This window comes from Mobula birostris, chromosome 7 (genome assembly GCF_030028105.1).
Source record: "Mobula birostris isolate sMobBir1 chromosome 7, sMobBir1.hap1, whole genome shotgun sequence".
Lineage (NCBI taxonomy): Eukaryota > Metazoa > Chordata > Chondrichthyes > Myliobatiformes > Myliobatidae > Mobula > Mobula birostris.
In genome coordinates this window covers 141,372,711-141,396,769 of record NC_092376.1, presented here as the reverse complement: position 1 = coordinate 141,396,769, position 24,059 = coordinate 141,372,711, and the positions used below count along the sequence as shown (strand labels likewise).

The following is a 24,059-nucleotide window of genomic DNA, read 5'->3' as shown; positions in this document are numbered from 1 at the left end:
AGAGCATAGGCAATTCAGTGTGGGAATGGGGTCTTGAAATGTCACAGACAGCTCAGTGTGACTGTTTTAAGAGCTAGGAGTAGCTTTAGAAGAGTTGCCTAGACAATGCAGAGATCACATTGTGACCACTGAATGCAATAGATCAGGTTGAAGGAGATGCACATAAACCATGCTTGATTCTCCATTTCCAGCTCCTATGTATCCTCAGTGTGTTCTGTTTCAGATTTCAAACAGCTGTAGTTAATAGAATTTTTCACCTACATTAAAAATTACTTTCTCATTAACATGCCAAAGGGCAGGAAGCCTATGTAAAACAAACATGACCATGATGTGTTTTACCAAATTGTCCAGTGCCATAAATGGATAATCCCAGAATTTCTAAAACTAAGCAAATACTTAGACTGAGGGATACATGTTCCTGGAGGCTATTTTACTGAAACAGCATTGTGGAAAGTGTTTTTGCATAACACTGAAAGATTAAAAAGGAATATGTGAACTATTATATTGATTTTCTTTAACTTTAATATACTATTGAAAGAAAATATTTATCAGTGGCCCAAACTGGACTCTTTTGAGTTAGTGGTGAAGAGGACGTCACTAAACAAACTATTATCTATCATGGACAATCAGGCACATCCTCTCCATGACCTACTGAATAGGCAGTGGAGCACCCTTTCAAACAGATTCATTCAGCTCTGCTGTCACAAAGCTCATTACAGAAAATCTTTCCCACCAGATGCAATAAGCATACTTAACAATTCATCTCTGTGTGACAGGAGAACACACATCATAGTACAATAGTGTTTTATTATTTCGTACATTATTATTACACATTAGTAAATTATTGTGGTTATTATTATTCTGTACTTTATCAGTTATTATTATATTTATTATTGCTGAGTGTTTTTAAATGCTACTATAACAAAATAAGTTCCCACTTGGGATCAACACATTACTATATCTCCTCTATTTCCTATCATAGACTTTTAAAATGTGTTGCTATCTAATCATTGTCTTTACCTTTCATGAATCATATGTGATTCTTAAACAATTTATACAGCATGCACTGCTGCAGCTATCTCAAAAGCCACATGCTATCCTTAGCTATCTGCTTTACCGATTCAGTCCTTTTGCTGCTCCTGCATGTTCCAGGCTTGATCTTTACACAGTAATGGATCAGAGATTCCTGGGAGACAGTAAGGATATTGTAATCCTTTTTGAGAACCCCCTGAATCTTTACTCCTGTCTCCTTGGTAATCTCTTCTCTTGACAGAGCTCAGAAAAGGCTGTGGTGTCAGACATCCTATCGAAAGGACAGACAGTTTGTCAGAGGGGGTGGGGTGGCTCTGTTGGTGAGGAATGAAATTCAATCCCTTGCGAGGGGGGACATAGAATCAGGAGATGTAGTCAGTATGGATAGAACTGAGAAACTGTAAGGGCAAAAAGACACTAATGGGAGTTATCTAGGGTGCAAGTTAAATCAAGAGTTAAAATTGGCATGTCGCAAACATAATTCTACAGTTGTTATGGAGGAATTTCAACATGCAGGTAGACTGGGAAAATCAGGTTGGTACTGGACCCCAAGAAAGGGAGTTTGTGGAATGCCTCAGAGATGGATTCTTAGAGCAGCTTGTATTAGAGCCTACCAGGGAGAAGGCAATTCTGGATTTAGTGTTGTGTAATGAGCCAGATTCGATAAGGAAACTCAAGGTAAAGGAGACATTAGGAGGTAGTGACCATAATATGAAAGGTTTTAATCTACAATTTGAGGGAGAAGGGAAAATCGGAAGTGTCAGTATTACAGTTGAACAAAGGGGACTATGGACACATGAGGGTGGAGCTGGCCAAAGTTAACTGGAAAGATACCCTAGCAGGGCCAGCAGTGGAACAACAATGACAGGTATTTCTGGTAATATTACAGAAGGTGTAGGATCAGTTCTTTCCAAAGAGGAAGAAAGATTCTAAGGGGAGTAAGGGGCGACTGTGGATGACAAGGGAAGTCAAGGACAGTATAAAAATAAGGGAGGAAGTATAACATAGCAAGGATGAGCAGGAAGCCAGAGGATTGGGAGACTTTTAAGGAGCAACAGAAGATAACTAAAAAGGCAATACGGGGGGAAAAGATGAGGTACGAAGGTAAGCTAGCCAAGAATATAAAGGAGGATAGCAAAAGCTTCTTTAGGTATGTGAAGAGGAAAAAATTAGTTAAGACCAAAGTTGGGCCCTTGAAGACAGAAACGGGTGAAATTATTATGGAGAACAAGGAATGGCAGACGAGCTGAACAGGTACTTTGGATCTGTCTTCACTAGGGAAGACTCAGACAATCTCCCAGATGTAATAGTGGCCAGAGGACTGAGGGTAACGGAGGAACTGAAGGAAATTCGCATTAGGCAGAAAATGGTGTTGGGTAAACTGATGGAACTGAAGGCTGGTAAGTCCCCAGGGCCTGATGATCTGCACCCCAGGTGGTGGCTCTAGAAATCGTGGACACATTGGTAATCATTTTCCAATGTGCTATAGATTCAGGATCAGTTCCTGCGGATTGGAGGGTAGCTAATGTTACTCCACTTTTTAAGAAAGGAGGGAGAGAGGAAACAGGCAATTATAGACCAGTTAGTCTGACTTCAGTGGTGGGGAAGATGCTGGAGTCAATTACAAAGATGAAATAGCGGCATATTTGGATAGCAATAGCAGGATTGGTCCAAGTCAGCATGGATTTACGAAGGGGAAATCATGCTTGACTAATCTTCTGGAAATTTTTGAGGATGTAACTATGAAAATAGACATGAGAAAGCCAGTGGATGTTGTGTACCTGGATTTTCAGAAAGCCTTTGATAAGGTCCCACATAGGAGGTTAGTGGACAAAATTACAGCACATGGTATTGGGGGTAGGGTACTGACATGGATAGAAAATTGGTTGGCAGACAGGAAACAAAGAGTAGGGATTAATGGGTCCTTTTCAGATTGGCAGGCAGTGACTAGTGGGGTACTGCAAGGCTCGGTGCTGAGACCGCAGCTATTTACAATATACATTAATGATTTAGATGAAGGGATTAAAAGTAACATTAGCAAATTTGCAGATGACACAAAGCTGGGTGACAGTATGAAATGTGAGTAGGATGTTATGAGAATGCAGGGTGAGTTGGACAGGTTGGGTGAGTGGGCAGATGCAGTTTAATGTGGATAAATGTGAAGTTGTTCACCAGATTGATTCCTGGGATGGCAGGACTTTCATATGAAGAAAGACTGGATGAACTAGGCTTGTACTCGTTGGAATTTAGAAGATTGAGGGGGGATCTGATTGAAACGTATAAAATCCTAAAGGGATTGGACAGGCTGGATGCAGGGGGATTGTTCCCGATGTTAGGGAAGTCCAGAACGAGGGGTCACAGTTTGAGGATAAGGGGGAAGCCTTTTAGGACTGAGATTAGGAAAAACTTCTTCACACAGAGAGTGGTGAATCTGTGGAATTCGCTGCCACAGGAAACAGTTGAGGCCAGTTCATTCGCTATATTTAAGAGGGAGTTAGATATGGCCCTTGTGGCTACAGGGATCAGGGGTTATGGAGGGAAGGCTGGTGCAGGGTTCTGAGTTGGATGATCAGCCATGATCATAATAGATGGCAGTGCAGGCTTGAAGGGCCGAATGGCCTACTCCTGCACCTATTTTCTATTTTATCCACTTTGGTGGCAAGAACAGGAAGGCAGATTACTATCTGAATGGTGTCAAGTTAGGAAAAGGCGAGGTACAACGAGATCTGGGTGTCCTTCATCAGTCACTGAAAGTAAGCGTACAGGTACAGCAGGCAGTGAAGAAAGCTAATGGCATGTTGGCCTTCATAACAAGGGGAGTTGAGTATAGGAGCAAAGAGGCCCTTCTGCAATCATACAAGGCTCTGGTGAGACCCCACCTGGAGTATTGTGTGCAGTTTTGGTCTCCAAATTTGAGGAAGGACATTCTTGCTCTGGAGGGAGTGCAGTGTAGGTTCACTGGGTTCATGCCAGGGATGGCGGGAATGTCATATGTTGAAAGATTGGAGTGACTGGGCTTGTACACACTGGAATTTAGAAGGATGAGAGGGGATCTGATTGAAACATATAAGATTATTAAGGGATTGGACACACTAGAGGTAGGAAACATGTTCCCGATGTTGGGGGAGTCCAGAACCAGAGGCCAGTTTAAGAATAAGGGGTAGATCATTTAGAACGGAGTGGAGGAAAAACTTTTTCACAGAGAGTTGTGTATCTGTGGAATGCTCTGCCTCAGAAGGCAGTGGAGGCCAATTCTCTGGATTCTTTCAAGAAAGAGTTAGATAGAGCTCTTAAAGATAGCAGAGTTAAGGGATATGGGGAGAAGGAAAGAACAGGGTACTGTGGATGATCAGCCATGATCACAGTGAATGGCAGTGCTGGCGCAAAGGGCCAAATGGCCTACTCCTGCACCTATTGACTATACAACCACCTTACTTTTGTTAAGTTTTGGCCACAGTAAACTTCTGAACTTATTCTCATCTACGGATGGTGCACCTTGTTATTGCATGAACAGAGAAAACAATCTCAAGAGAAAACGATTCCTCCCCCAAAAAAAAGCCAATTTCCCCAGCAAGTGCAGAGTAAATGATTATTGAACATAATTAACTAGTCACCTTCAGAAGTGTGGTCACCAAGCTTAATTCCCAGGAATTACCTAATCACCTCCATTCTGGCTCATTGTAATGAGCTTCTGTGTAATAAAGATAAACTGGCTGCCTAATAGAAGTGTTCTTTAAACTAATATATGCCCAACTAAGGTTAAATTTAAATCCAAAGATTAACAAATAACTGTAGACATTTGGTTTAGTTTGCAATCTCAGAATATAAGAAAACCAGGTACTCACATCTATTTTTATTGAAAGTGAAGAACGAAGCAAAATTCAATGGATTTATATATTGTGCTGAAAGCCGAATAAATATGTAGGAAGATACCAGAATCTCTAATAAATGATTTATTAGTTGCACATTACATCAAGCTCAGTCTATAAGAGGTGCTTTGCTATTTAATACTTGTTCCCATAGTAATTTCCATTTTCAAAGGAATATGTAGAATATAGCTGTAACAAGAAGCACATGGCCAAATGCCACCAAAACACTTTCCAAAGATACAGAAAAATCATAATAAAACACAAAAAATACAAAAAAAGTATTTTCTCATTGTAAACACGAGGAATTCTGCAGATGCTTGAAATTCAAGCAACACACATCAAAGTTGCTTGGTGAACGCAGCAGGCCAGGCAGCATCTCTAGGAAGAGGTACAGTCGACGTTTCAGGCCAAGACCCTTCGTCAGGACTAACTGAAGGAAGAGCTAGGGTCTCGGCCTGAAACGTCGACTGTACATTTTCTCATTGTAATGACTTTAAAATGAGTCTATTCGTCTTAAAAGGGAAAAAAATGACTGGTGTCAATTGAATTACAAATAAATGAAGTCAGCTATGAAATCAAGGAATAAATGCTGGTCATGAAAGAAACAATTAACAATTTTCATAAAAGTGATTTGGCAATGCAGTTTGTGTGAAAGATTTACAATTGCTTGAGTAGAGAATGTTGGACTGAATACCAAATTTGGTGCATGCTATATTAGGGGCAACCTGCATCCAGTCCAACAATGCTAAGCGTTTTTCAGATAAAACTTATTTCTCAAATCCAAGTTATTTACTCCCAAGTTCATACAACAGATAAAAGTCAGTGCAAAACATTCAAGTTTGTTATCAATTTCCTTCTGCTATAATGTCTGCAAGAATGCCTTCACCTGTTAACAAGAAAAACACACATTTAAGTGTTAACGGCTGTCATAGAACTTCAACTGAAGTGCTTAACATGAGAATGAATTAATATTACGTTCCATTAACGATGAAAGATGAAAGCTGCACACAAAATAACAACTGGATACTAAAGTTTTTTGAAAATCATTTTACATGGTCAAAAGACCTACGTTATCTAAATCAGCATTATCTCTTCACTAAATTTGATTTGTCAATCAGAAAGTTTAAAACATCCAAAAGCTGAATGACAGGGAACAACTTAACTTCTGAATGAATTGGCAATTCAAACCTGAATCAAAGTATAAACAAGAGAAAATCTGTAGATGCTAGAAATCTGAGCAACACACACAAAACTCAGCAGGCCAGGCAGCATCTATGGAAAAAAGTACAGTTGACGTTTTGGGCTGAAACCCTTTGGCAGGACTGGAGAAAAGAAGTTGAGGAGTAGATTTGAAAGGTGAGGGGAGGGGAAAGAGAAACACCAGGCAACAGGTGAAACTTGGAGGGGGAGGGATGAAGCAAGGATCTAGGAACTTAATTGGTGAAAGAGACAACGCCATAGAAGAAAGAAGGGGCAGTGCAGGGAGAGGAGGAGCACCAGAGGGAGGCATAAGCAGACATAAGAGAGGGACAAGGGATAGGAAATGGTGGGGGGGGGGGTGGAGGCATTACTGTTAGTTTGAGAAACCGATGTTCATGCCATCAGGTTGGAGGTTACCCAAACGGAATGTAAAGTTTTGTTACTCCAACCTACCATATCCCGACAGTGGAGGCATCTCTTCCATTTCATGCACGTCTGCTCTTAACCCGTCCTCCCACCACACTACCATGGTTAGGGTTCCTCCCCTACCACCTCACCAGCTTTCTTCAGGGATCACTCCTTAAGTGACTCCCTTGTCCATTTGTCCCTCCCCACCGATCTCCCTCCTGGCACTTACCCTTGCAAGCAGAACAACTGCTTCACCTGCCCCTACACCTCCTCCCTCACTACCATTCAGGGCTCCAAACAGTCCTTTCAGGTGAAGCAACACATCACCTGTGAGTCTGTTGGGGGCATATACTGTGTTCAGTACTCCTGGTGTGACCTCCTGTATATTGGTGAGACCCGACGTAGATTGGGAAACCACTTCGCCGAGCATCTACGCTTCATCCGTCAGAACAAGCAGGATCTCCCAGTGGCCACCTATTTTAATTCCACTTCCCATTCTGATATGTCCATCCATCGGGATAAGGCCACACTTAGGTTGGAGGAACAAAACCTTATATTCTGTTCCGGTAGCCTCCAACCTGATGGTATGGACTTCAATTTCTCAAACTTCCAGTAATGCCTCCAGCCCCTCCACCATTCCCTGTGTCCCTCTCTCATGTTATCTCCTTGCCCGCCCAGCACCTCCCTCTGGTGCTCCTCCCCCACTTTCTTCTATGGCCTTCTGTCTCTTTCACCAATCAACTTCCTAGCTCTTTGCTTCATCCCTCCCCCTCCATGTTTCACCTATTGCCTGGCGTTTCTCTCTCCCCTCCCCCCACCTTTCAAATCCACTCCTCAGCTTTTTTTTCTCCAGTCCTGCCAAAGGGTTTTGGCCCAAAACGTCATCTTCTCATTTTCCATAGATGTTGCCTGGCCTGATGAGTTCCTCTAGCATTTTGTGTCTGAATCAAAGTATTTTGCTTTCTAAACAAAAAAGGTATCCCTCCATTTTTGATTCACCAGATGTTGAAATTTGTTTGGCTCTGACTCTATGGGCAAGTTTTATAAACCTGCCATCTTCTAAATACAAAAATGGTTTAAAGTTGTAATTTCTGGAGAAATTTAATTTAAATTTACCTTTTCTAAAATGTCCTCTTGTTTAATCTTGTCATCCTTAAAATCTTCATTAACATCTAGCACCAAAATAGGAATCTCCTTCAAGTATTCAAAGTCAACCCTGAAACAGGTCAACAATAAATCAGTAACTTTTCAAAGGACTTTTGTCAAAAAAAAGTTATATAATTTACCAAAAGGAATTTAAATTTACAACAAATTAAATACATCTTACTCACTTCATTGTTCGGTTATGAAGCCATGATTCATGCTTATAATCTAATTTCTCTAGATACTCTAACTCAATTCCTTGTTCTTCCTCACGGCCTCTTAGATGAAGTCGCTCCATACATTTCTACGAAAGGACAAGTGAGAAATTCAGTTTACAGGAATCTTTGAAAAGTTAAAATTAGAAGAAAAGAAAATCACTGATCCTTACTTCAGGAGTTGCTCGTAGGTAGATTATGGCATCCAATTCGATTTCTGAACCAAATTGGTTCAATATCCAAGCATGCCAATCTTGGTAAATGGACCATTCAGTTTCATTAAGGTTTCCAGATTCAAACAACGATGAGGCAAATACATACCTGATGGGGGGGGGGGGGGGGGAGGAAGCGATCACATCATAAAAACTCAGTATTCTACAATGAACACTGCTAAATATTAAAACCAATAAACATGATCAAATAATTTAGCCTTACAGATGAGAACAATATTAACACAATTTTAGAGGCAAAAAAGTTATATCACTATTTTGTCTCACCTGTCACTGTATACAGATCTTTCAAAGAACTGTATAGGATGTTCTGCTTCCTGAATTTTGGAAGACAAAGGCTTAAGCTGTGCCCGAACTCTACTCAGACAAGCGTAAGTTTGAAATGTGTATGCCCATCTACTTGGTTTGTCATAGAGCATCTGGAGGAGATTGCCACCACTCTTTTGGGATGTTGTAAGTTCCTTTTGTGTAAAAGTAAAATCAAAAGGAAGTTAGGGGCACTTTCCCTAAATCTACATTAAAAAATTCCAAATAATTCAACCTTTCAGTGCGACTAGAATTTGAATATCAGTCTCATAATCAGACAACAATTTTCCGTCACTCATCAGACATTAGCAATAGGGAAGCAACTTCATTAATTTACTAGCGGGCTCAACAAACTTAACACTACAATTAATTAGAATACAGCAAATAATTTTAGTCCCAAGGTGTAGCAGGAACAATTATTTCAGGAAAGTTAACATACATTTGTTGTAACTTTCAGCCTCCTTTTAAAAAAACTGTTTTCTAAATGTGGTGGGAAATAATGACGATTAATTATGATTTTAAAGCAGAGCAAAATATATTAAATGTTATTTTTATTAAATACCTGGTATTCATTTTCAGTGGTTTGTACGTTACACCATTTCGCAATAGGTTCGGGAACAACTTCCCACTCATCACTGCTTCGTTCCAAAATCCGAACAAAAGTAGATTTCCCTGCAGCTATTTGAACAGAGTAAATTCAGGATTATTCATATAATTTAAACAAAAGCATCAAAAAGTGCATCTGCAAATATATTTAACTAAAACAATTTAGACGTCATTACTGTTTTAAACAATACTTATCTTAATCGTTAATAAAATCAACACTGATTACGATAGAATAAAGCACTGCCAAAGAAATGTCATTAAAGACAACAAAAAACATTAAGAGTTAAGATTTGGCAATTCTACCTGGCTAAAAAACGAAGGAAAATGCTACTGAACTTTAAACTCTCAAAACTGATTGGAAGATTTCCCGCGCAACTGGCTTCTAGGGTATCAGAACGTTGTTTCTTAGTAAAGATTTTTATACCACAATGAAAATATTTTAGTTATTATGATTTAACGTAATATTTGAGATAAATAAAACTTTTCTGAAAAGGAAAATATATCTTGTAGCTCACAGTACAACAGAAACTTCTAGCCCGCCAAAAGACATGGCGCCAAGTTTTGGTCTTCATCCTATTCGATTAAAAAAATTCTAAATCTATAAAATAAAACCCTTAAAGATGAGGTTATCACAATCATATATCCATTCTAACCAAAGCACTAACTTTAACTGGGAGCCCAATCCAAATGCACTTATTTTCATTCTAAAGGTGTCTAATCTATTTCACTCACCAATATTCCCCTCGATTGAAATTCTTTTAGCTCTCTTTTCAAAGCTATCATTGAAAAGAGGACTGATGCACATTCTTTTTGGTGGTGTAGCCATCCTCCCTCTGGACGATTCTGCAACTTCTCTCGGCCGGCACTAGAGACGTTTGAAAGTGGCGGGATCTGATCAGAGTGCCCTAGCATTTGTAACGCCTTTTCCTGTCGGGGCTCTCGAATCAAGCATCTTCCGCCAAAAAAAAATCGACTGGTGTAACCGCTAAACTTTTCTGTCTACTGCAAGCGACTACGTTCAGCTGTCGTGACCTGATATAATAAACCTAGAAAAGTTGCGATCCCACAATGGCATTCCTTTAAAAAAGAGACACGAAGATAAACTTAAAAGAAATGAAAGGAGAATTATATATCCAGAAAAGCAAGAACGTTTTCTGTGTTACCTCGCACACCAGTTGGAGTAAACTTTTCCACCCACCGGCGCCATAGACGGTGAAACATTCGGCTCCAGTGCTGGAAGAAAACGTCAAGTCTGAACACAAGAGATTCTGGAAATGCTGGAAATCTTGAACTGGACAAAAAAAAAATGCTGGAGGAACTGAGCAAGTCAGTCAGCATCTTGGGAGAGGAATAAACAGTCGACTTTTCGGGCCAAGAGCTTTCATTAGAACATCAGAGATGCTGCCTGACTTGCTGAGATCCTCCAGTATTTTATATGTGCTCCTTAAGAAAACTGCGAGTCATTCTCTAATTCATGTTCTTAAAAGAGTAATTATACTATAAACACAGTGAGTAAAATTTTATTTCAGAAAACCATTTTATTCAAAACTCAGTATTTTTATAGTCAACCTATACTGTTTCAAAATCTTTGCGGCACAAAAATAGATCATTCTGAGCCACTAAGTCCACATTAGTGATTCTGCCAATTGCCATCATATTCTCATTTCATGTTTTCCCTGATTGCACTGACAGTGGTCATCACATCCACGACTTCTGGGATAGAACATCAAACAGTACAGCACAGATACAGGCCTTTTGGCTCACAATGTTGTGCCAAACCAGCTAAAACGTTTAAAAAATACACCAAAACTAATCCCTCCTACCTACATAACATCCATATCCCTCCATCTTCCTCATATTCATGGGTCTACCTAAACATCTCTCAAAAGCCTCTGATGTATGTGCCTCTACCACCATACCAGGCAGTGCATTCCAGGCATCCATGACTCCCTGAGTAAAAAGCTTACCCCTCACATCCCCTTTGAAACTAACCCCTCTCACCTTCAAAGCATGCCCTCTGGTACTAGACACTTCTACCCCGGGAAAAAGATACTCCCTGTCTACTCTATCTAAGTCTCTCATAAACTTATAACCTCCATCAGATCTCCTCTCAGCCTCCGACACTCCAGAGAAAACAACCCAAGTTTGTCTAGTCTCTCATGATAGCACATGCCCTCTAAACCAGGCAGCATCCTGGGAAATCTCTTCTGTTCCCTCTTCAAAGTCTCAACATCCTTCCTATAGTGAGGTGATCAGAACTGTATGCAACACTCCAGATGTGGCCTAACCAGAATTCTATAAAGTTGCAACATAACCTCTTGACTTTTGAACTAAATGCCTCAACTAATAAAAGCAAGCATTCCATAAGCCTTCTTAACCGCTCTTAACAAAGTTCTTAACAAGCTTTGTAGCCACTTTCAAAGAGCTATGAACTTGGCCCCCAAGATCTCTCTGCTCAGCAACACTGTTAAGGGTCTTGCCCTTGTTCTATATATACAGTATCTATCACAAACAGCAGAGGTGCCAGCACAGATCCCTCCAAAACACCACTAATTAGATCTCTAGCTCAAATAAGTCCCTTTGACCACTACCCTCTGCCTTCTATTCGTGAGCCACGTCTGAATCCAAACAGCCAATTAGCCATGGCTCCCTTGCATCCTCATCTTCTGGATTAGCCTCCCATGAGGAACGTTGTCAAACGCCTTACTAAAAGTCCCTATAGACAACATCCACTGATCTACCTTCATCAAACTCTCGTGTCACCTTGTCAGAAAACTCAGGTTGGTAAGACATGACCTGCCCTGCACAAAACCAAGCTGGCTCTCCATAATTAGGCCAAATACTCATATGTCCTATTCCTAAGAATTTTCTCCAGCAATTTCCTTACAACCAACATGAGACTCACCGTTCTATAGTTTCCAGGATTTTCCTTTGATCCTTTCTTAAACGGAGGCACAACATTAGCCACTTGCCAGTCCGCCGGGACCTCACCTGTGCCGAAAAAAGACACAAAGTTACTGGTCAAGGCCCCAATAATGCCTTAGGATTTACCTTAATCTTACTTGCCTAGGACTTTTCATGGCCCCTCATGGCTCTCCTAATTCCCTTCTGGAGTTCTTTTCTGGCTTCTTTATCATTCTCATGTGCTCCATTTGATACTAACTCTAAAGTTTTACATATAGTGCCTATCAAAATTATTCACCCCCACCCCTCCTTAGAAGTTTTCATGATTTACTGTTTTACAACTTTGAATCACAGTGGATTTAATTTGACTTTTTTAAAGATTCTGGTGTCAAAGTGAAAACAGATCTTTACAAAGTGATCTAAATTAATTACAAATAAAAACACAAAATAATTGATTGCATAAGTATTCATTCACTCCCTTTAATATGCCACACCAAATCATCACTGGTGCAGCCAACTGGTTTTAGAAGTCACATAATTAGTTAAATGGAAATCACTATGTGCAGTCAAGGTGTTTCAATTGATTGTAGTAAAAATACACCTGTACTGTATCTAGAAGGTCCAACTGCTGATGAGTCAGTATCCTGGCAAAAACTACAGCCCAAAGACAAAAGAACACTCCAAGCAACTCTGAAAAGATTATTGAAAAACACACGGCAGGAGCTGGATACAAGAAAATTTCCAAGTCACTGAATATCCTTTGAGTGCAGTTAAGTCAATCATCAAGAATTAGAAAGAATATGGCACAGCTGTAAATCTGCCTAGAGCAGGCCATCAAAAACTGAGTGACAGTGCAAGAAGGGAACTAGTGAGGGAGGCCACCAAGAGACTCTACATCTCTGGAGGAATTACAAACTTCTGTGGCTGAGATGGGAGAGACTGCACCTACAACAACAGTTGCCCTGGTGCTTCACCAGTTGCAACATTATGGAACAGTAGCAAAGAGAAAGCCACTGTTGAAAAAAATGTGAATGAAATCTTGGCTAGAGTTTGCCAGCTTGGCATGTGGGAGACTCTGAAGTCATCTAGAAGATGATTCTATGGTGTGATGAAACCAAAATTGAGCTTTTTGGCCTTCAAACACTATGTTTGGCACAAACCAAACACTGCACATCATCAAAAGCACACCAACTCTACCATGAAGCATGGTGATGGCTGTATCATGTGGTGGGGATGCTTCACTGCAGCAAACCCTGGAAGGCTTGTGAAGGTAGAGGGTAAAATGAATGCAGCACAATACCGGGAAATCCTGGAGGAAAACCTAATATGGTCTGCAAGAGAACTGTGACTTGAGAGAAGATTTGTTTTCCAGCAAGACAATGGCCCCAAGCATACACAGGAATGGCTTTAAAAACAACAAAGTTTATGACCTGGAACAAAGTCAGAGTCCAGACCTCAATCTAATTCAGAATTTGTGGCTGGACTTGAAAAGGGCTGTTCACCCACAATACCCATGCTAATTGTGCAATTTTGTAAAGAATGAGGAAAAATTGCAGTGTCCAGATGTACAAAGTTGACAGATGCAAGACTGAAATCCCTGCCAAAGGTACATCTACTAAAGAGTGACTTGAGGGGGGTAAATATTTGTGCAGCCATTTTGCGAAGTTATTTGAAATGTTCTTTTGTCTTATTGGTGGAGTTTTTGCCAGGATACTGACTCACCAGCTGTTGGACCTTCCAGAAACGGGTGTATTTTTACTACAGTCAATTGAAACACCTTGACTGCATACAGGTCTCCAAAAACAGATCTCCATTTAACTAATTATGTGAATTCTAAAACCAATTGGCTGCACTAGTGATGATTTGGTGTATCATATTAAAGGGGTGGGTGAATAGTTATGCAATTATTGTTTTTTATTTATAATTAATTTAAATCACTTTGTAGAGATGTTTTCACTTTGGCAAGAAAGTCTTTTTCTGTTGATCAGTGTCAAAAAAGCCAAATTAAATCGACTGTGATTCAATGTTGTAAAACAATAAAACATGAAAACCTCCAAGGGGAATGAATACTTTTTATAGGCACTGTGCTTTTCCTTTTCCTCTTGACTAAATTCATCACCTCTCTAGACATCCAAAGTTCTCTTGTCTTTCCATACCTGGCCTTCCTTTTAAAAGGAACATGCATTTCCTGTACTCTCTGGAATTGATCTTTAAGCACTCTCCACATGTCTGATGTGGACTTGCCAGAAAAAGGTGTTCCCAATTAACTCTTCTTAGTTCCCGCCTAATGCCCTCAAAATTTGTCCTACTCCAATGTAAGACTCTCCTACTTATAGCTATCCTAAAAGTTAAAGAGTTGTGGTCACTGTTCCCTAACTGCTCACCCATTGAAAGGTCAGTCACATTACCCAACATCAGGTCCAGTACACCCCCTCCTCTCGGTGGACTGTTTACATATTGATTTAAGAAACCCTCCTGGACACTCTTAACAAATTCTGCCCCATCTAAACCCCTTCCAACAAAAGGTCACAGTTTATATTAGGGAAGATGAAATCGCCATGACAACAACCCTATTATTTTGACACATTTCCTTAATCTGTTTACATATCTGCTCCTCGATGTCCCAGTGGGTATTGGAGGATCTGTAGTACAATCCCATCAGCGTGATTGCACCATTCCTATTCCTGAGTTCTACCTAAATGAACTCGGTGTCTGACCTCTCCATTTTGTCTCCCCTGAATGCAACTGTGGTATTGTCCCTAATTAATAATGTAACTCCTCCTCTCCTCCTCCTTCTCTGCCTTTTCTAAAACTTCAAAAACCTGTTCCATTAATCAACCATTCCTGCCCCTCTCCCAACCAAGTCTCTGTAATGGCCACAACATTGTGGTTCCATGTACTGATCCATCCTCTAAGTTCATCACCCTCACCCATAACACCCCTAGCATTAAAATACACACTTTAAACAATCCATCCTAACATACCTGTTACTTCGATTTTGCTTATCAATACTTTCCCTGACATCTACCTTTCTGTCCAATCCTTCACTTAACTACCTAATGCTCCTGTTTCCAGCCCCTTGCAAATCTAGTTTCAACCCTACTGAGTAGCATTAATAAATTTCCTAGCCGGGATATTGGTTCTCCTTCAGTTCAGGTGCAACCCATACCTCTTGTATTGGTCACCCCTTCCCCAGAAAAGGTTCTAATGATCCAAGAACTTGAAACTCTTCCCCATGTACCATGTCCTCAGCCACTCATTCTCTAGAACAACAAAAGTCCTCCTGGGTTTACGAATGCCAGCTTGTACAATTGATGATGTGTGTTTTGGGAGACATTCTGAATTTTGATCATTTCTTCTTGCAATCTCTCTTCCTGTTCTTCCACCTTGCAAAGAAATGGATTAATTACCCGTTCTGGAATTTCCAGATAGTTAAAATACTTATATCGATTCTGAAAATCCTTCTTCAGTGACTGTAGGTGCAAGCAGTACTCTTGCAAATCACTGTCTGTGAAAGAGAACCATATTTTCCATGCATGGAAACCGTGAGAACATTCTTCTCTCAACGTTTTGCTTATATATTTCCCATAAAAGTGGACACTGCACTGTCGCTCTATGCATAGGCAATACACAATGTCAATCATTTCATCAATACAATGAGCTACAGAGCTATAACTTATTCGAATTGATTTTAAAATATGGGTATCCATTTTGAGAACAGTGGTGAGCACTTCTGATACAGAAGCGTTATTAATCTTTCACCAATTGTATGAGATTTTCCACACTTGCTATCATTTTGGAAATGTTATAAGAAGCAATGAGAGCACTATAAAGGTCATTTTTAGCTTTCTTGGCAAATGACTCCAGTGTGCAAAGCTTTTCAAATGCTTCTTTCATCTTCTGGAACTGAGTAATGCCAAAAGTAGCCTTTTCAGAGTGTCTTTTATGGAAGTGTTCCTGCAATCTTGATGGTTCCATGGCTTCATTAGACAGTACAGTATTACAAATAAGACATGTGGTGTCGCTGATCCGACAGGAACAGAATAAAACCATACTCCTTTCTGTAGTTTCTGTTTCTTAGCGGGATTAGAATTCAAGACTTCACCGCCTTCAGGTTCATAGATTTCACGCCATTTTTATCCATTATTAACGGGGATAAAAAAAAACCCAACCTGGGAACACCTATCGGATGTTGATGATGGCAGCGAGTTAACACGGACGGAATGATGGTAGCAGCACGCAAAGAAACGGCAAGGCAGTGAAAATTACGTTGACAAAGATTCAGATTGAAATCTGAATGTTAGTTGGGATAGAGCTAGAGTTCGCCAAGCTACCTTTATACTATTCCAGTTAGTGGGATTGGCCAATCACATAAGGTCTCATACTCCCCAAAGATAATTCTTGACTGTACACATGGAGCTGAGGTCGCCTTGAACACCTCAAGAGGAACCCTCAGGGTCGGCAGGTTGACTGATTAGCTTGATGCGAGACCTGTTTTCTGTAGCTCTATAGAGAAAGTTGAGGGTGTACGACTTATCAACCGTTAAACTGCATGAACCCGTCCCGTGCCGCGAGTCAAGGGGAACTGTTGGGCACCCTGGTTGCTAATCTATGTATCCCCAGTAATGTCTGTTGGGTTGGTAAAGTCAGATGAGATTGCCGTTTCAGAACTGTTGTGATGACGAGTGCTCACCGCCTGCAGAACTGTGGTTCTTCCTGTGTTCCAGTGCCTCATGCTTTTTTTTGGAAGTGCCTGCTCTACTAACGGGCGGTCAGATCTCGTGCTTTCAGTTCAGGCGCCGCTTGCCACCTCCCCCCACAAGAATCTTGAACGCCCCCCCGACAACTTCTATTTTCTGTAACGCCCCCTTAGGACATGTAACCACCCCCATTGGGGAATCACAGACTAAAAGCCAAATGCAGGAAAATGAGATTAGTATGGGGGCGGAAATACTGCTCTATTCCTTTCCTTTTTGTGTAAATGTTCAAATGCTTCTTAGACACTTTGATTATACCTACCTCCTTTGGCAGCTTGTTCCATTAAACCCCCAACCTCTGGAAAAACTTGCTTCTAGGATCGCCTTTAAATATGCCCCCTCTTACTTGAAAACTGATGTCTCTAGTTTTAAGACACCCCTATACAGGAAAAAATGCTTTATCTACCCTAATGTATGTCCTTTATAATTTTATAAACCATGATAATGTCACCCCTCAGCCACCTGTACTCCAGTGAAAAACAATGGCAGCCTATCCTATCTCTCCTCATTTCTAAAGCCCTCCATTCCATGCAACATACTGGAGGATCTCTTCAGTACTTTTCCCAGCTCTACCATATCCTCTTAATTGTGTAGTGACCAGAACATGGGGGGGGGGGGCAATACATTTTGACACAATTAACCAGCTGCCCCAATTAGCCAAAGTTTCATGGAAATAGTTAAAAAGGTTTTTAAAAACGACAAACTACCATTTAACTGAGTAACAAATTATATATTTAAATGAAATACAGGACAAATCACAACACTACAAATACCACTACTGTCTATTAGTTTCTAAAAGTTACCAACGAAGGAAATCATCCAGTGTATGCCGTCGTGTTCTCTTGATTGACTGTAAATAAACAAAATCAGCAGAGACACCTAGAATTTTTTTTGGCTACTGTTAAATCTTTTCATGGCATCTTGGCAAAGGTCTGAATTATTTTTAAGTTAAAATAAAAATCAAAATGATCAAAAATCACTGCTTTTTGAATTGGCATCTGAAGCCCAAATGAATAACATAACATGAGTATAAGCAAATAATCTTAATTATAAATTGTCCGCTCTAATGGCTACACAAGTGCAGTAATTCATGCTAGTTAGAAACTGTTCAGCAACAATATCCTGTCCCAACTAAGCAGCATAGTGTCCCAAATAAGCAAAGGGAATCCCAGCTATTTCCTCAATTATTTTTTGTTCTTTAAGAGTTATCCCAATCAAGTGGCTGCCCAATGGCTCAATTAACCAGAATCCACCATCAGGCCAGTACTAGGCAACCTGAAAGGCATTTTCTCACACTTGTCTCAATATATTTGATCTGTCACCATTCCACCCAACTTTGCTACCTAGGCAGTAACAACATGCATTTTGAACTTTGAACTCATTGCTGTTTAGAAAGTTGTTCTAAGATTTTAACCAAGGAAACATAAATTAAGCATTATACTTCCATGTACAGGTGGTGAGCAACTTGGAAGAGACTTCAAGGCAATGTTGTGTCCATACAACTGCTGCCAGTGACATTTTCAGTGGGGCAAGTTATGGGTTTAGACAGGACTGTTCAAGAGGTTTTAGTCAAATACCACAATGAATCTTGTCAATGGTGCACACTGTAACCAGGATGTGTTAGTGATAGAGAATGTGGATATGTATGGTGTTGGATCATGTGCATGTAGATTAGACTGTCTGTTTTACTTTGGATTTTTGTTTACTGCAATTGGATCTTCGCGTTTAGGCAATTGGAGACCATTTGTTCAAATTCCTAACATTGTTTGTGGGTGGGGGAATAACAGTGGAATCAGGAGATGTGTGTCTGGCATTGGATACCTAGCTTTTGATCTGTTCATACAGCCAGGTATTAGAGCACTTGTTGGAGTGGAACTAAGTTAAAGGACAAAAGCTATTTCACTTTCACCCTCAGTAAAGCTTCAGTACATAGCCAAATGTATGTAACATATCTGTGTGTTCAGAGCCCAAGCTCAGATACTGGATTTGAAAGGATGGGCCTTACACTCAATATTTGGAAAATATTGGTGCTCTACGAAGCCACTCCCTCTGCATAACAAAGCTCTTCCAAGATCCTAAAAACCATGAATCATTTCCCATATCTTAGGAGCTGCCTTTCAGTAAAGGCAATCAGAAAAGAGGAAATATACCAATGTCATCAGGGTACCAGCACAGCCTTTAACTAAGTATTTGTATTTCAAAACCATAAGCCAAACATAAAGCACACATCCACACTACAACATGATCCCAGATAACCTAAATGCTTCTGAAACTTGGTCTCCTTAAAAGCAAGTACCTCAAAGCACATAAGGCATGTCATCAAAAACCTTAGCAAACTTTTATAGATGTCTGGTGGAAAGTGTGCTGACTGGCTGCATTTCGGCCTGGTAAAGGAACACCAATGCCTTTGAGCGAAAAATCCTACAATCCCAATACATCACAGGTAAAACCCTCCCAACCATTGAGCACATCTACATGACACATTGCTGTAGAAAAGCAGCATCCATCATCAAAGATCCTCACCACCCAGACCATGCTCTTTTTTTTGCTGCTGCCGTCAGGTAGAAGGTACCGTCTGTGCTGGTATCTCAGGACTCGCACAACCAAGTTGAAGAACGGTTACTACCCCTCAACTACCAGACTCTTGATCAAAACTACACTCATTTAAGGACCTTCTGTTATATTGTTATTTCATGCTCGTTATTTATTGCTATTTATTTATAACTGCATTTGCAGTTTGTTTAGTTTATAGTTCCTGATGTTTACAGTTACCATTTACTAAGTATGCCTGCAGATTTGCTAAGGATACTCGCAGAAAAAGAATCTCAGGGTTGTATGTGGCAACATGTATGTACGTAATCTGATAACAAATTTTACTCTGAACTTTGAGTTACCAACAACATTGTCTTTACAAGATTCTCAGACCAACATCAACCTCTCTCAGGTTTAAGACCCAAATTACATTTAGTTGACAGATCATGCCACCTGACTCTCAAACGCTCTACTCTGAGCTCTGTCATGGAAAGGGATTACCAACTGGACAAAAGATTTAAGAACATTCTCAAACCTTCTTGAAAAAGTGCAACATCTCCACTGACCCCTGGATTTCCTTAGCACAGGTGGAGCAGTAGTATTCAGACTGGCATGAAGAACCTTGATTCCATGGCTTGGGAACACACAGAAACCTAATACAAACAATGCAAGGAGTGGATCACCTCAAACTATCCACACATCCACCTCATGAAGTAGCTCTTGCCCCACCTGTTGAAGAGTCTGTAATATTAATACTAGCCTCATCAGCTAACTATTCCTGCAAAAATGAAATCAATGAGATCATTTTTGATCTTGAGGACTGCCTAAGGAATAAGGTTACAGACCAGAAGGGGAACCATTAAGTTGCTGAATTGTAACAAAACTCATCTGATCCACAAGTGCCCTCTGGGAAACATGTTATCTTTATGTAGTTGGTGAAGATGTGACTTCAGTTCATAATAAGGATGTTTTTTTAACAATTCTCTGAAATCACACTGCAAGCAACTCAGTTTTATCATATATGCTCAATGGTTTAAGAAGGCCTTCTGGGTGAGATGGGAGTTGGCAATAGGTGTTGCTCTTAATAGCAATACTGACATCACATATTCAAACAAGTGGGAGAAAAAGAGATCTGAAGGAAGGCATGTATCTCTCTTAATAGATGTAACTTTGTAACATCTTGTGAACATTAATTTCTGATTCCAGCATTTGTTATTTTCCAATCTTAAGATTGGTAAATAGCATTACAATAGCCAATTGATCAATCATAATTGAAATGCAATTATGTTTGCACAGTATGTGGGCATCACAACAGAAATCAAATCTGTCAGAATTCCCAACATTTATGTTTCATTTAGTTTCTTTACCTGAAGCCACATACAAATAATTTCCAATAGACACTGTAACTAACTTTGTTACTAACTTTGTAACTAACTGTAACTAACTATGTAACTAATTTTTCCCCTTCAAAGCCCATAAAAATTTTAAAAATTAGCTGTTTAAGCCTTAAGTACTGCAATTCCCTTCCTAAATCATGCTTGGATTTACTTGTTTACTCCTTTAAGTCATTCCACTGAGCCAATTTCTTTGATCATGCTATTGCTCACAGGTTCACTATTTTATTTGATAAGGATTCTTTGAAGCATTTTTGAATTTGCAAGCACATTACAGTCGACCTATACCATTATCCAATTGGAAAGCACTGATTTACAATTGACACCCAAAGTGCAAACATATCAGAACAAAATCTAGGATTTAGACAGACAGCACCTTTTGTAAAGTTGTTTTAAAGAAGCTTTATCAAATTTAGAGGTATGATGGTGAAATCAATCGAGATGGAGAGTGATCTTGCAGCAATGATTCTACTGAAACTACATGCCAACATTGGGAGAAACATAGTGTTGGAAGGTTTTAGAGATGAAAGAAATGAATTAAGATAAGGTGGCTGAAAAAAAGGTGTGAGTGAATGGACCACCCTTGTCACAATGCTATTAGGATGGGACAGACAGTGAGAAGTATTGCAATAGGGAGAAGCTTAAATAGTAAGAATTTGCTACTCCTGAAAAGTTTCAAGTAATAAAAAATACATTAATCAAATCATTCACTTAGATTCCTCAATGAGCACAGACTTTATCAGCCAGTGTGTAAAGGACTTTAAACTAAAGAGGTCAATCCAAGTGTTTCCAAACCAGAAACCACAAAGGAACAGAGCTGTCCACTCCCTAATGAAGCCAAGCACTGCAGCATTCAAATTGGATGGCCCTGACCTATGCAATGAATTGAGATACGACCTTTATAAAATTGTCAGGGATGTCAAGAAACAACACTAAATATTATCAAAGTTGTTAGTTGTGGCAGGGTGTACATGCTATAATGGGCTACAAAATAATATCAGCCAGCACTGTTGACAACAGTGCATCCCTTCCCAATGAGCTTAATGCATTCTATCAATGTTTTGAATAGAAGGGGAATGGAACATCTCCGCCACTGGGACAACCTTCAATACACCTGTACCACAGTCACTGGCAAAGACGCCAGATCAGTCTTACAGAGAGTGAACCTGGAAAAAGCATCTAGCCTTGCTGAAGCTCCCAGCCCTGTCCTTAGATCCTGTGCAGATCAGCTGGAGGGGTTATTCACACGTTTTTAATCTCTCGCTGCTTTGATCGTTAATTCCTATCTGCTCTAAGGTTCAAAGTTCAAAGTAAATCAATTGTCGAAGTACATGTCACCATACACCACCCCGAGATTCATTTTCTTGCGGGCAATTACAGTAAATACAAGAAACACAGCTGAATTGATGAACGACCGCATCCAACAGAATGGACAAACAACTAATGTGCAAAAGACAACAAACTAAAAATACAAAAGATAATGATAATAATAATAAATAAACTATAAATATTGAGAACATGAGAGGAAGAGATCTTGAACACGAGTCCACAGGTTATGGGAATAGTTCAGTGATGGGGCAAGTGAAGTTGAGTCAAGTTATCCCCCTCTGGTTTGAGAACCTGATGGCTGAGGGGTAATAACTGTTCCTGAACCTGGTGGTGTGGATCTTTAAAAACACAAACATAAGGAAATCTGCAGATGCTGGAATTTCAAGCAACACGCATAAAAGTTGCTGGTTAACGCAGCAGGCCGGGCAGCATCTCTAGGAAGAAGTACAGTCGACGTTTCAGGCCGAGACTCTTCATCAGGACTAACTGTAGGAAGAGCTAGTAAGAGATTTGAAAGTGGGAGGGGGAGGGGGAGATCCAAAATGATAGGAGAAGACAGGAGGGGGGAGGGATGGAGCCAAGAGCTGGACAGGTGATTGGCAAAAGGGACATGAGAGGATCATGGGACAGGAGGCCTAGGGAGAAAGAAAGGGGGAGGGGAGAACCCAGGGGATGGGCAAGGAGTATAGTGAGAGGGACAGAGGGAGAAAAAGGAGAGAGAGAAAAATATATATATATATAAAATAAATAAATAATGGATGCAGAGTGAGGGGAGGTGGGGCACTAACGGAAGTTAGAGAAGTCAATGTTCACGCCGTCAGGTTGGAGGCTAGAAGGAATATAAGGTGTTGTTCCTCCAAGTTGAGTGTGGCTTCATCTTTACAGTAGAGGAGGCCGTGGATAGACATATCAGAATGGGAATGGGATATGGAATTAAAATGTGTGGCCACTGGGAGATCCTGCTTTCTCTGGCGGACAGAGCGTAGGTGTTCAGTGACATTCGTCCCCCCCATCCCTCCCCACCGATCTCCCTCCAGGCACTTATCCTTGTAAGCGGAACAAGTGCTACACATGCCCTGACACTTCCTCCCTTACCACCATTCAGGGCCCCAAACAGTCCTTCCAGGTGGGGTGACACTTCACCTGTGAGTTGGCTGGGGTGATATACTGCGTCCGGTGTTCCCATTGCAGCCTTCTATATATTGGCGAGACCTGACACAGACTGGGAGACCGTTTCGCTGAAACCTACGCTCTATCTGCCAGAGAAAGCAGGATCTCCCAGTGGCCACACATTTTAATTCCACATCCCATTCCAATTCTGATATGTCTACCTACGGCATCCTCTACTGTAAAGATGAAGCCACACTCAGGTTGGAGGAACAATACCTTATATTCCGTCTGGGTAGCCTCCAAACTGATGGCACGAACATTGACTTCTCTAACTTCCATTAATGTCCCACCTCCCCCTCGTTCTGCATCCATTATATATATATATATATGTTGTTGTTGTTGTTCGTCCATCGTAGACGTCGAAGAGGACCTCGACACCATAATGATGGTGTCGAGACTAGCGCGTGATTTGGATTTAAGTGAGGGAGAGTTGCGCAGCGTCAGCCTCACTCTCTCTTCCCAATTCCCATCTGGATCCAGTGGCAAGACAGAGTCTAGACGGCTGGAGATGGGACTAGGCGCAGTGGATGACCGGGACGTCTTCTGTGTCTTGTCCTGCTCTACACGTTCCACGACGCTTGCAGAGACTGCCTTCTTGTCCGTTGGACCTTCCATTGGTCTCATCCGCTCAATCCGCTGGAGTCTGTCTTCACATGCTGGGATAGACGACTCCCTATCTCACCGAGGGTTTGAGACCCGTCGGCTACCCTCACCTGGTTTAGCCGGCTTGTCGAAGCCGTTGCCCGGGGTGTGGCCGCTGTCGCATGCAAACAGCTACGGGGAGCCACAGGTGACAGCTGTATATATTCTTTTTCTCTCTCTCCTTTTTCTCTCTGTCCCTCTCACTATACCCCTTGCCCATCCTCTAGGCTTCCCCCCTCCCCCTTTCTTTCTCCCTAGGCCTCCCGTCCCATGATCCTGTCATATCCCTTTTGCCAAATCAACTGTCCAGCTCTTGGCTCCA

The 24,059-nt window shown here is 40.8% G+C and overlaps 1 protein-coding gene across 1 annotated transcript; it reads right to left on the bottom strand.

Moving 5' to 3' along the window:
- Positions 1–4,828: 4,828 nt before the first annotated feature.
- Positions 4,829–9,946, bottom strand: LOC140200465 (deoxycytidine kinase 2). Its single transcript, XM_072263813.1, has 7 exons — positions 9,742–9,946; positions 8,966–9,081; positions 8,365–8,558; positions 8,041–8,188; positions 7,841–7,956; positions 7,626–7,725; positions 4,829–5,787 (listed from the first exon to the last, which is right to left on the bottom strand). The coding sequence occupies exons 1-7, from the start codon at positions 9,833–9,835 to the stop codon at positions 5,761–5,763; spliced, it is 795 nt and encodes a 264-aa protein (XP_072119914.1). The 5' UTR covers positions 9,836–9,946; the 3' UTR covers positions 4,829–5,760.
- Between the last annotated feature and the right edge of the window lie 14,113 nt (positions 9,947–24,059).